At 31.0% G+C, this 13,508-nt stretch overlaps 1 protein-coding gene across 1 annotated transcript; it reads left to right on the forward strand.

The window, feature by feature from the left end:
- The first annotated feature begins 2,592 nt into the window (after window positions 1–2,592).
- On the forward strand, window positions 2,593–4,626 carry LOC134278223 (uncharacterized). The gene is made up of 3 exons (XM_062760540.1): window positions 2,593–2,932; window positions 3,136–3,207; window positions 3,833–4,626. The coding sequence occupies exons 1-3, from the start codon at window positions 2,593–2,595 to the stop codon at window positions 4,624–4,626; spliced, it is 1,206 nt and encodes a 401-aa protein (XP_062616524.1).
- The last annotated feature ends 8,882 nt before the right edge of the window (window positions 4,627–13,508 follow it).

Consider the following 13,508-nt stretch of genomic DNA (forward strand, 5'->3'; position numbering starts at 1 on the left):
ACTTTAATAACTGCTAAAAACTATTGGTTACAGTAGATATAAGAATCTGTTAATGTTAAAATAAGGATATTGTCTATTTTCATAATTCTTTTTGTCAGTTCGCATTATTTGGTCTGAGATATCCACTCAGGCGTGAGACACTTATTTAACTATTCAATTCAGGGATACTATGTGTAATGTTTGTTTGTGATTGTTTAAAACTTGATATTTATTTTGGAGTGTTTTAAATGCTCAGTAACTGTAAGTAAATCTTTAATAAATCAAATCTAATGACCAGTAACTAAAAAAATTAAATGAAATAAATTAATTTTTTTTAAATTCAAACCTGCCAAATGAGAATTATAATGTGCTCAAATAAAAGGCTCGTAAATAAAGTTAAGATTCATATAATGTAAACTAAGAGCAAGTCATGTCCATACATTATTCATGTAGATCTTTGGATCATGATTTGAATTCTGATAATTTAAAATTCATAAATCCATTATAATAATCGTATAATCGTTATGACCATAAACTGGTATGTTTCACTCGTAATTTAAAGTACCTGACTGACATACGTATGGCAATTTTTTTTGGCTAAATTATTATTATAAGACCATAAACAAAGCATCCAAGGCACATAAATTTCTTATAAATCTTAATACATTTTACACCTAAGCTTTCCAATCTTAAATTAACTGAATATATTTCTATTCAACCCAAATAATGGAATACATTGGTCCAGTATGTTCATTTTGATATTGAGTCAAAAATTAGATCACGTCCTCTCGATTAATAGGTAATGTGATCCATGTTTTAAAAAGTCGATATTGCTAAAAATAGGGACATTGATGAGCCATTGATTGTCAGAAATAGACTACAGGTTAATGTATTTATAAAACAAACAAACAGTTTAATTAAGGTAAGGACTTTATATAATTCTTTGAATAAATATTTAACTTGCATAGTCATTCTCATGAAAAAATGTACAAGGTGTTACAAAATATTTATTACGTTTGTTAACATATTATCACATTTTGATATTAATTACATCGAACTGTTTATCTACAGATCATATATATGGCACGCCAAATTCACAAAAATGAGATAAACCTAGTTTCACAATTGATAAACTAGGTTTATCGACTATAAACTATAGTTTACAAATCGTAAACCTTAGTTAACGATTCGTTAAGTATAGTTAACGATTCGTTAAGTATAGTTTTCATCTGTAAAACTATAATTTACGAATGATGTTCTAAGTTTATCTGTCTGTAATAATCCTTAACAATAGATTTTGTTGATAAACATAGATTCACGTTTGTAAACTATAGTTTACAATCGTAAACTAGAGTTAAGAGTTGTTAATCATAGTTTCACAAATCGTTAAACTATATTTATCAGATCGTTAACTATAGTTAACGGTTTGTAAACTATAGTTTACAAATCGTGAAACTGTATTTATCAGATAATCTATCTTTGCAATCGCAAATGATTGTTTTCAGGGTTAAGTGTAGTTTACGGTTGTGAAACATAGATTATCGCGTTAACTATGGTTTACGGATGTAAAATATAGATTAACGTTGTTAACTATAGTTTACAGTCCGTAAACTATAGTTTACAGTCCGTAAACTATAGTTTACAGTCCGTAAACTATAGTTTACAACCGATAAACCTAGTTTATCGAATGTGAAACTATGTTTATCTCATTTTTGTGAATTTATCGTGCCATACATATAGAATTGAAAAGAAACTGTTGGAATACATCTGTTTACAGATGGATATAAACATGAACATAACGAACTGAATTCAATCAGGTGCCATAGAGCAGCGAGCATCCCCTGTCAACCGGTCTCACCCGCTGTGTGCTCCTTGTTATGATTGGGATATAATGAAAATCCGTCGACAATTTAATAGAAATCCGTCGTCAATTCAATCATTAAATAATTGTTTAACAATTAGTATGAAAAATGCCAGTCAGCAAATGACTGAATGACAATTTGCATTTGATGACAAAGTAATTGTATCGACCATAGAACTTAAATGTTGACTTTAAAAAGCTGCAGATATTCTTGTTTGAACAATTTTTTGTCAATGTCGTTTCAAAAATAAAAACACATTAATTTTATGCCTGATATATACATTTCTTTTATGCTGGATGTTTAAATCAAACTGACTCCTTCTATACTGAATTTTTTTTAACATTATATCCAAAACTCGGAAATCGACCTGCTAGCCTCTTTTTCTGTCACAGAATGGTATAACAAAATTAGATGCGAATGTACTTGTTATTTTACTTCTTCATTGGAAAGTAATTATACCATTAAAAAAAAGGCTTTGGTATTTATACAATTTCTGAAAAAATGTGTTATGTACATTGCAAAATACCAGTACATATAAATGTATTCATATTCATTTTCAAAGGTATTTGGACGAACATGATAAGTTGGTCTTCATCGATAGTGCCTGAAAGAATCATGCAAATAATTAAAAGTCAATCAATGCAAGCACTCTCAATATATGTTATTATAATTCACAGAGAAATGACATAAATTTCTTTACGTTTCAGATTCACGTACTTGCTGCCTGTTTCTTTTATAATAATACATTGTGATGGATAACCTACCTCGACTATCAGAGTTTGTGTACGTAGGAATGTGTCGTGAAATAGGGAGTCCTACAGAAGTGAGGATCAGGAGAGAAGTGATGGACACTGACGAGGTAATGAATAGACCTGTGTACATCATGAGGGGATTTGATAGAATAATGAGTGGGAGTAGCCGTGAGGGATTCAGGATGAGAACTTCTGATCTTGATTGGATGTTGTGGCCTCCAGACCACAAGGTGATATGTGATCTCTCTCAGATCAATCTCTACCGTATTCCACAACACACTGTGATTCTGATGGAATGTGATGATTTACCACCAGGATTTACCAAACTTAATCTGATAAGTCATTCATATAATGCAAAAATAATATCCTCCTGTGTAATAAAGAATAACAATGTATTCATTTCAAGTACGTTATTCAGAGATTATCATTTGGATTTCGTAAGGACATGTAATACTCCTTTGCCCAATGTTTTTTCTCATGGGCCTTGTTCTACCTATTCCATATGTCATGATTTAGAGGCTGACCGAGTATTCTGTTTCCAGTCAAATTACTGGCCTACGTTAGCACCATCATGGATACAGAGATGTTTCGAAAAGGGCTGGCCAAACCTGAATGTAATTTCGGATATATTAAACGGAGGATTTCATGTTGTTCCTATTGGAAGCAAGCCTGAAAATGAACTAGAATGGAGAATCTCATTCTCTAGAGCAGAACAAAAACTCGTTTATTCAATGAATCATTGTCAGTTTTTGTGTTATGGTCTTTTCAAAATTTTTTTGAAAGAGGTAATTAATTATCAAACAAATACACCTACTCTCTGCTCATATTTCATAAAAACCATTGTGTTTTGGGTCATTCAGACCAATACGTCCTTGTCTTGGACACCTGATAACTTATTGTCTTGTTTCTGGAAAAGCTTTAAACTATTGATATACATGGTACATACTGGGGAATGTCCAAATTTTTTTATTCCACAAAATAACATGTTCAGAGAGAAAGTCGCTGGTTCTGTACAAACCTCATTATTCAGTCAGTTGTATTGTTTGTATTGTAAGGGGATATCATGTCTACTATTAAGTAAAACAATCCGACCTTATCTTGGTAAGGCTATATTAAACAGAACATTGAGAATCTGTACAGACGAGAGCAGTTTTATAACTAAGACAGAGTTAGATATGTGCTTATTTTTGGAATTGTCAGTATCTCCTTATTCAATTCAGAGTATTGATGAATTTGCAGTTTGCATAACACAAATGGAGAGAATGATTAGGGGAAGGCTGATATTTTATCAACCTGTCATTATACAATGTATCACATCAAATGTTCTACGGAATACTGCCATGTACTTACAGAGTTGTAGATATAAAAATGGAACTCGCAATAAGGTTTATTATAAAGCAAAAGTAGATACATTGCTAAAACAGACGTATAAGTTTGGATTTTTATCCGACATTCTTTATCTTGCTATGAACTTCTACAGAACACGTAGATATGAAGACTCACTCAAATGTTTACATAAAGCCGAGGGGAGAATATCACTGCCGTATATTATATATGGATGTCATGTAAATGTAGATATGTATAGACATCACATGGAAAGGAAAACCCTGGGTACTAAGATGAGGAGAGCTGTAGTTAAAAATATTAAGCTAGATAGCTTATACAGTTACATTGATGAACTTGTGATAGAACAGGAGGTCAGTAAGAAGCAGTGTATGTATTTATTACAAATTCCACCTCTAGTTATGTTAAACATGTTATTTACACTGAATCACCACAGACTGGGTGACACAGTCAGGTCACAACGATCTCTACAGGATCTACAGGCATTGCTTCTCTATGATGACGGAACTCATATACCTCTTTACCCCAGAGATATTTCGTGGCAAATACTAGGAATCTGTCAACAAATCTGTGGAGACTATTCGGGATCTCTCCAGTCTTATCGATATTCCTTACAACAAATACCATTCCACAAGCTTCAGGAAGCAACATTGATAAGAATACACAGTCTTCCATCTGATGCGATCTGACGCTTTTGACAAAATAAAGTTGTTTTCACATCATTTTATTTATTGTAGGACACTGGTATATTTCTATTTATATATCTTGTTTCCTATGGGGTTTATTTGTTATGTAAGTAATTAAGACTTTTACTGCTTTCTTTCAATTGTTCTGAAAGAGTTAATTACAAATCATAACAATACATGCATGCATAATGATTATTCTTTCTGTAATAGAAATATTCTTTTAAATTGTTATGTTTCTTAAATACAGGTATAAAAATGAATTTGTTAACTTTATATACAATGTACGTTGAACATTTTATTGTCATGTCACAAAAATAAAAATATATATCTTAAATAGTGAACTGTTCATTGATCTTAAGTTTTCAACTACATTTGTTTTCTTCTTATATAAGTCATATTCTAAATTTAGCATCACAAATGTGAGATAAAGAATAATAATCAAGGTCATAATTCCAGAAAAGCAATACATAATACGAACAGAGCAAACGTGGACCTGCAAAACATCAGAGGTGTTATCAGGTACTATGGAGGAATTGGCATTCTCTACCGGCCAGTCACACCCACAGTGTGCTCCTTGCCATGACTGGGAAAAACAGAAAAATCCATTGTCAATTCGGTGTATAAGTAATGGACTAATAACTGGTATAAAAATAGTTACCATCTGACTCCATGATAATTTTTTTTTCGTGACAATGTCATTAGGAAATGATGATTTGAACAAGACTGGTGATATTTTGTTTCATCAACTTGTTTGTCTATAATTTACATGTACCTCTTTTTAAAAATTGTACATAGTAGAGTTTGCTATTGCGTATCGAATTAACTGAGAGATATAAACTTTGTTTGAAGGTGATGAAGGTATTTTGTTGCATAAGTAAAGAAAGTTGACGATTGAAAACATAAGGTCATCACTTTATCATAGAGCTGGGTTGTTACATGTAGATGATCATTAAGGTAATTTTCATGTAAATTATCCAAATATAAAACAAATTTGTAAGACTCTGTAGTGGCTTTTATCTCAAGTTCATCGTTATGTAACATAACGAATTTAGAATGGAAACAACATCTGTTAAGTGACAATACGACTTCGATATATCGAAATGTTGATTTGAAGGCCAGAGCCAGTGTTTACTTCTTTTAATGCATAAGATTTTGGACATATTCTCCTAATATGGACAAAACATAGGTCTTTTAATATAACGAGGCACAATTGGAGCCCAAGGGAATTCCATAAGATTGTTTGAAAATCTGGTCTCCAATACAAAATAGAGATTGTCAATCAGATGCTCGAATATCTTTTTGATATCATCTCCAGAGTAATTATGTGTGTATCAAAATGTTTTTAAATAAAATAATGCTGATTTTTAATTGTGTCATTCTCATGATATTGCATTCATACAAGCTTTTAAAAATTTGAATTATATTTTGAAAAAAAGTTTGATACACATAATTATACTCATTGTGCTTGATTATTCATAAAAACACACTATTTAAACACATAATATCTATTCGAATGAATGCTCTCAGTCGGTAGAGCGCTCTCTCCGTGATCGGGAGGTCGTGAGTTCGTATCTCGGCCGCGACTGACCCAGTCGATAAAGTGGGTAGCAGCTGTTCCTTCACCATACGCTCGGCACTTTAAAGTGAAAGATGCAAGTCCTTCGGATGAGACCTTTAAAACCGAGGCCCCGTGTGAGCGGCAGGCGATGGCATGATAAAGATCCTTCACTGCTCAATGGCCCTGAGGGCCGAGTAAAGGTCAAAATGTGAAGCCCTTTACAGGCATACGGTGACGTCTCCATATAAGTGAAAAATTCTCGAGAAGGACATTAAACGATAAACAATCAATCAATCAATCAATCGAATGAATGTTAGATATAGAACAAGCTGTTCTTTGTAGACTGTTGTGGTATTATAAATCTGCATAAAGTATGTGGTTGGAATGTCCATTTTCTACATTTTTCAGTCACTTTCGATTTATCGTATATGTAAACATGGGTGGTCATACTACATTTCACTGGATGGTCAAGCAACTCTCCCATGCACACGGACAACTTTGCCCCATGAATTGTGCCCTGAAGTAACATTTGTAGTCCACTGTCTGCTTCTTTTAACAAACCTGGCAGCCGTGCAGGTATGTAACCTACGAAAGCCATGAAGGGACATAGGGATTTTAAAAATGTTTAAAAGTAAACAGAGTTCTCGAATTACACAATTCCCTCGGATTGAAAATCTGCTATAACAAATTGCCAGTTCGTTCTCACAGATTATTAATTCGTTCCCTCAAATTACACAATCTGTTATCTTGGAATGTTTAATTCATTCTCTTAGTTTAATCAATTTGTTCCCTCGAAATGTAAACCCTTCCCATGATTTCATTAATATTATTAATTGCACATATCTGATATGGTAGTACATGTTTAATGAATAGAATATTGTAGTAGTTCACATCCTACCTTTTATTAGATATTACTGTCCAAAAAAAATAAAATTACATAAACATTTTTCAGATCCATGGCCATATGCTAGTACATAGGAATGTGCAATTTTATCGGTATACCGGTATATCGTGATTTTTGTGTGAAACGTATTGTGATACGGAGACCAAAATACCGGTATTTAGGTACATACATGTATTGTAAAGGCCAGGAATTATTCATTATCTGTTCAATATTTCAAATTTCACTCACAGAAATTCTAAAAAATGATGTAAAAGGTGAAAAGAAAGGCACCTTACCATTCAAACATGATTAATTTTATGTACATAAGAAATTTAAAATAGTGAAATTTAGTTTTTCTTGTATATTTTGAAGAAAAATAAGGACTACTTATTTAAAATCATTGTTAAAATTGCCTTTTATAATATGATATTATCGTGATATTTTGGGAAAAAATCGTGATATATCGCGATACAAAATTTTTGGCGATACCCATCACTACTAGTAGATGTTTGTACAAAAAAATCTTAGGTTTTTGTGTTTTGTGTTTCGGAGGTCCGTGTTTGCTCTGCTCTTGTTTTGTATATTTGTTTAATGGACGTTGAGATTGAATACTGTTCGTTATTTCAATATCCTTCTTTCTTACATGTATATTAGAATAATTGAAAGTTTATACAGTAAATGTAAATATTGGTCCTGTGTAATTATAATATTTCAAAAATAAATATACTTTGTATACTTTGAATTAGCTATAAAAGAGGTTCGAAACGACTGGTTGCTGAAAATAGATAGAACACATTAAATTGATTAAAATGGTTGTATTTGTACATATATGTAATGAAATTTGAGAGCACAGATTGCCAAAATCATAAGACTGATGTTCCAAATTGAGATCTCGAATAATTAATTTCTGAAAACGAACTATGTAATTCGATATCTCGGATTAGAAACGGAGGGAACGGATTGTATAATTCAAGATATCAAATTCATTAAGTTTACTTTTTTGAAAAATTGACGTGTCCCATCATGTCTTTCGTAGCAACCTATTAAAACTAGATCTTCCATCCGCTCACTGATTCTTTTATATGTCCCGATAGCGTAAATAGGGGTCTGGCTTTAGACAGATTGCCAAATGTGTTATTTGTTTTAGTTCAGTAATTCAACCATGATGGTTTACCACAAGGTTGTTGAATTTTCAGTCCTGATACATTGACTTAACAATATCATTTTACTACTTGAATCACATAGTTAAAACAATTTTTACTTTAAAAGGAATATCATATAAATGTATTAATTGTAGCATTCTTAATTTTATTTATAAATATAAATTCACATATATGTTTCAAAATATTTAAATCTTTTACAGGATAGAAGCTGATAACTTGTACTTGACAGCAAATAATAATGTCTTGGACAAGTCAAAGAATTTCTTCCATTTTTACAGAGAAATGACAGCTGATGAAAGAATGGTGGAGACAACGTAAAAGTGCTCTTCAACATTTTGTGGAAGATTTAACAGTATGACGTGGAATTCATCCTGCAATATTTCAATCTGAATTTGTATATTTGGATATAAACATCACATTTTCAACTTCTTGACTAAACAGTTTTGCACTAAATATTGCCAATGATATCTATTATTATTATATCCCTCCAAGATAGCACGTCAAGTCTTTATTATACCCCTTAAGTTCTGTTATACTAGAAAAATCTTTTAATGAAATCAATCGGTTTATTTTCTCTCGTTAGATTAAATCCATGAAAATAAAGATTATTTTTAATGACATCAAAAGAATATTTTTTTTTGTTCAACAAAGAGATTTTATACATGTTTTGATAGCATGATATGCTAGGGGTTTGTGAGAAGGTGAGAAGAAAAGCAGACCAAAATTCTTTGCTTGCGTATTTTGGCGTTTGCCATTTTTTCACCTCCACCTCAACCATTAGATGATTTATCCATGATTGAAGCATTTCAAAATTAATATACATGTATACATACAATTTAAAGCAGAATTCTGTACTGAAATGACCTTGGCCCTCTAAGAACAAGAGTGTCAAGGTCAATACTTAATATAAAAATTTTTTTTCCTTCATTTTTTTGGTCTATATCTTACATACAATATTATTCAATTATGGACTCTTTTGGTGTTGAATATGGTTTGTTATTCACCAAAAAAATATTCATATTTACCGAGGCGATATTTTTCTGGTTCGCCTCGGTCAATATGAATATTTTTCTGGTGAATAACAAACCATTGAAATAACAAATCATTGAACTGTTCCGGAGCTTGGATACGACATGCCAACTCTTTAAAACTAAGTAATCGTAATTTCGGAGCTTGCATATACTAATTTAAATTAATCATTTCTTTGAAGTATCAAATTAGTTATTTACTTGGGTATACCATTGAAATTTCGGTCTGATGTTTTTATTTTAAATTCAGATATTTATTATCATCAATTTTCTTATGCCGTCCGTTTAACGTAAATTTTGTCATTAAATAATTTGGATGTTATAAAAACAGATATGTCTGAGGACCTTATTCCAATTGGACATTTTCGGAATAGCGTACAGTGGACAACAAACTTCAGACTTCGGACTTTAAATATGGGGGAGCATCTCAAGCAGACACGTAGAATCGTTTCTGAAAGTGAGTGGGGGGGGGGGGGCAACCAGAGAGAAAATTTCTTTTACTTACCTTTAAAAGTTGACAAGCAAAAAAATGAGTCATTGAATGCCCAAAATAGAGTACAGGTTAACACTTTCATAAAACAAAGCGAAAGTTAAATCAGTGTGCGGAATTTTAATTTCTGAATGAAGATTTAGTTTGGCTATTTTCAAGAGAAACAGGTACGTAATGTTTCAATATATTTAATACTTTATATTTATTAACTAATGAAACTTAAAAATGAGAAGTAATATATTTTGGGATAAATTAAAATTTTGGTATTTCTTGCCTTCCTTATAACCCTTGAAAATCTACGAGTCTGAACGCATATTGTCACCTATTTACATTCAGCACATTGCAATGTTTATCAACGGATCATAAAGTATTTAAAGGCAAACCTGATTGCGTTCTACTAGTTACAGATGAAATAAATAGACATTTATAAAATAAATTTTTCATTAATGCTATATCTTTTCTTTCAGGAATTTCATTCAACCATCCATACATTTATACGAGCACTGGACTTGTTTTACTAATTTATTATTTTTAATCCTAAAATTCCAACTTATAATAACTGCTAAAATGTATTGGCTACAGTAGATATAAGAATCCGTTAATGTTTAAATAAGGCTATTGTCTATTTTCATAAATTCTTTTTGCCAGTTTTGATTATTTGGTCTGAGATATCCACTCAGACAGGAGACACTAATTTAATTATTCCATTCAGGGATACTTATAATGTGTGAAGTTTGTTTGTGATTGTTTATAACTTGATATCTATTTTTGGAGTATATTAAATGCTCAGTAACTGTAAGTAAATCTTTGATAAATCAAAACTAATGATCAGTAACTAAAAATATTAAATGAAATAAATTATTTTTTAAATTTAAACTTGCCAAATGAGAATTATAACGTGCTCAAAAGAAAAGTCTTCTTGTTCATAAAGTTAAGATCCATGTTGTAAAGTAAGAGCAAGTCATGTTCATGCAATATTCATGTAGATCTTTGGATCATGGTTTGAATTCTGATGATTTTAAAATTCATAAATCCGTTATAGTTATCGTATATTAACTCCAAATCCTAGTGGAAGGAATGAACTATTATGTTCAAAAACTGGTATGTTACACTCGTAATTTAAAGTACCTGACTGATTTACATGGCAATTTTTTTGATAAATTATTATTATAAGACCATAAACAAAGCATCCAAGGCACGTAGTTTCCTTTAAAATCTTAATACATTTTACACCTTAACTTTCCAATCTTAAGGGGGATGTACGGCCACCTTTAGTGCAGTGAGAACAAAATGTAAACATTTCTTCAAATGGCTAAAGTACATTATATTTTGATAAAATTTTAAACCCTTATGATAAAGACACAATAAATATGCATACCTGAATGCATGTTGTGCATATATAATTTATACTTTTGCAGAAAAATGCTTTTGATAAGCTCCTTGTATCTGCGCAGCTACAGAATTCAGCAGAGCCTTAAAAAAATCCATAAATTACGCAAACTGTGAATTAATATGTTCTCTCTACAACCATTTGTTGAGAAAATGTCTAAAGAACCACGAACTCTAACTCTTGATTCCCGCCTACATTTTGCACCCTTTAAATTCAATTTTAATGGCAATTTGGCCATAAAATCTTGGTTTAGTTCAAAGAACAGTTCTATGGTAATTGATTAATCATTTTAATTCCAGCTCTAGATAGTAAATGATCATTAATTTCAGCTCTCAAAAAAGGGGGGTAGACGATATTTTCTAGTGAAATCGAACTTTCAAGAATCACTTTATTTTGAAATAGTATTAGATATGATTAAATGTATTTAATATCTTTTCTTATGCTTTACACAAATAAATAAAACATATATAAATTATTAAAATACAATTATTTAGTTGTAAATAGCTTTAGAATTGGTGAAAAATCAACATTTTTTCGTTTTTTGTTTATAAACATATGTTCCCCCCCGTGGAACACAAAAAGCTTTGGCATAAATTTGTAAAATGACAGTCTACATTACCTGTAAAAAGGAATTTTTGTTTCATGGGGGGGGGGGGAAAGATGTTTTAAAAATATTTTCCGTTGTCCATTGATTTCTATAGTGAAATACTCAAGTTTTACCCTAATTATAGAGTTATCTTTCTTTGGTATCCCAAAAAAGTAACGTTTTATGAAAATTCATATAAATATCTATAAAAATTCTGAAAATCATTTAAATATATAAACTATTGAAAATTGACTTAGAGCTAGGCGGGAGAACAATACTATCGTTCGTGGTTCTTTTGCACTTTTAAATGTTAATTTTAAGTTCAAAGCAAGGTAGAGATCGTTGTCTTCAAAAAGAGTGTAAAGAACCCTGAAAGTAGTTCATTGATACCAGCATGTGGTCTATTTTTAGCACAGAATTTTGTTTTCCAGACCTCTTCTTAATATGGAAGGACATAACAATCTTTAAATGTAGAAGAGAATTACAGTTGCAAAATATTTCAAATAATATGAACACTTTTAAAAGAGGAATTGTGTTATAGTGTGGCGTGAAGTAATTTATTTAGTATTATTATCAAACAGTTGTAAAATAGTGTATGTATTGAAATAAACTCGTTGATTCCAGGTAAAGAAAAATGAGCACAATCAAAGTTTAAATGAAGAGTTTGAAAGTTTGCCACAGATAACTTATAATATCTATCAAAAGTTTAATTATCACAAATGAAACACAAAGAAATTAACACATAAAATCGATTTGAAAAACCTTGTGTTAGTATCAACTAGTATAAACGAGGGGTGATTTAAAAGTTCTCGAACTATCTCTATATCTACAAAACCACAATTTAGATTAGAAACAAATTTGGTGCACACTCAAGTTCTATAAATAGCATATGCTGAATAAAGTTTTGCTAACAATGTGAAAATGAAGTCATTATGTAGGTACTTGTGACGAAAAATGGTTGTCTCAGTGGAACTCATTCAACAAACGACTAAACTATTTATGGTATATCTTAAAAATGCCTTTGAAGTGAAGTATAAGAATTTTTTCATAGTATTTTAAGACAAATAACTTCCTAATAATTTAATCAATGATTGGATAGATCGTTTTAGTGAAGGAAGGCAGATGGTTGAATATATGATACTTGTTATCATGTTGCCCGGTGAAAGTTTGAAAAGGGGTTTGTTTATAATTCAGCAATGTGCTATCAAAGATCTGCAATTTACACTTTGAAAAATACTTGAATATATAAACAATAATATAACTATCAAATACCTAAGATATCGCTTACTTTTGATCACCCCCCCCCCCTGTATACTCTGTCAAATAAACATTTACAATTTTCATTACAACTCTTTCAACCATTTGAAAAGGCATAAAATCATTCAGAGTGGGTTAGGAGATTTAATGAATAAAATTTTTTTTCTATTTGCCCATTTTGTCAAAATAACAATTTTACAGAGTAAAGAAAAAAATCAACATAATTAAATATTTTATACCATCTTTAAAATGACGCTTGGTGGACCTCCCAACTCAGGGAAAATTATTGGGTCCGTATTTATGGTGAGAACAAAATTTCCTTAAAATCTAAACATATTTGTTGACGGAAGAAAAAAAAATATCCTGGGATGTAAAATAAAATTGAGTCGGGCCATTTCTAGGCAGTAGGTCGGGAGAGAGGGCAACCAAATATTTTTATAACAAATGGTTTTATAAGGCTAGTGCATTTTCCATCACATACTTAGTAATGCAAAATTTTTTAATCTTTGGCACTGTTTTGAAAAAGGAAC

This window comes from Saccostrea cucullata, unplaced genomic scaffold (assembly GCF_032062105.1).
Source record: "Saccostrea cucullata isolate Sc308-1 unplaced genomic scaffold, CSIRO_AGI_Scuc_v1 ctg6701, whole genome shotgun sequence".
NCBI lineage: Eukaryota > Metazoa > Mollusca > Bivalvia > Ostreida > Ostreidae > Saccostrea > Saccostrea cuccullata.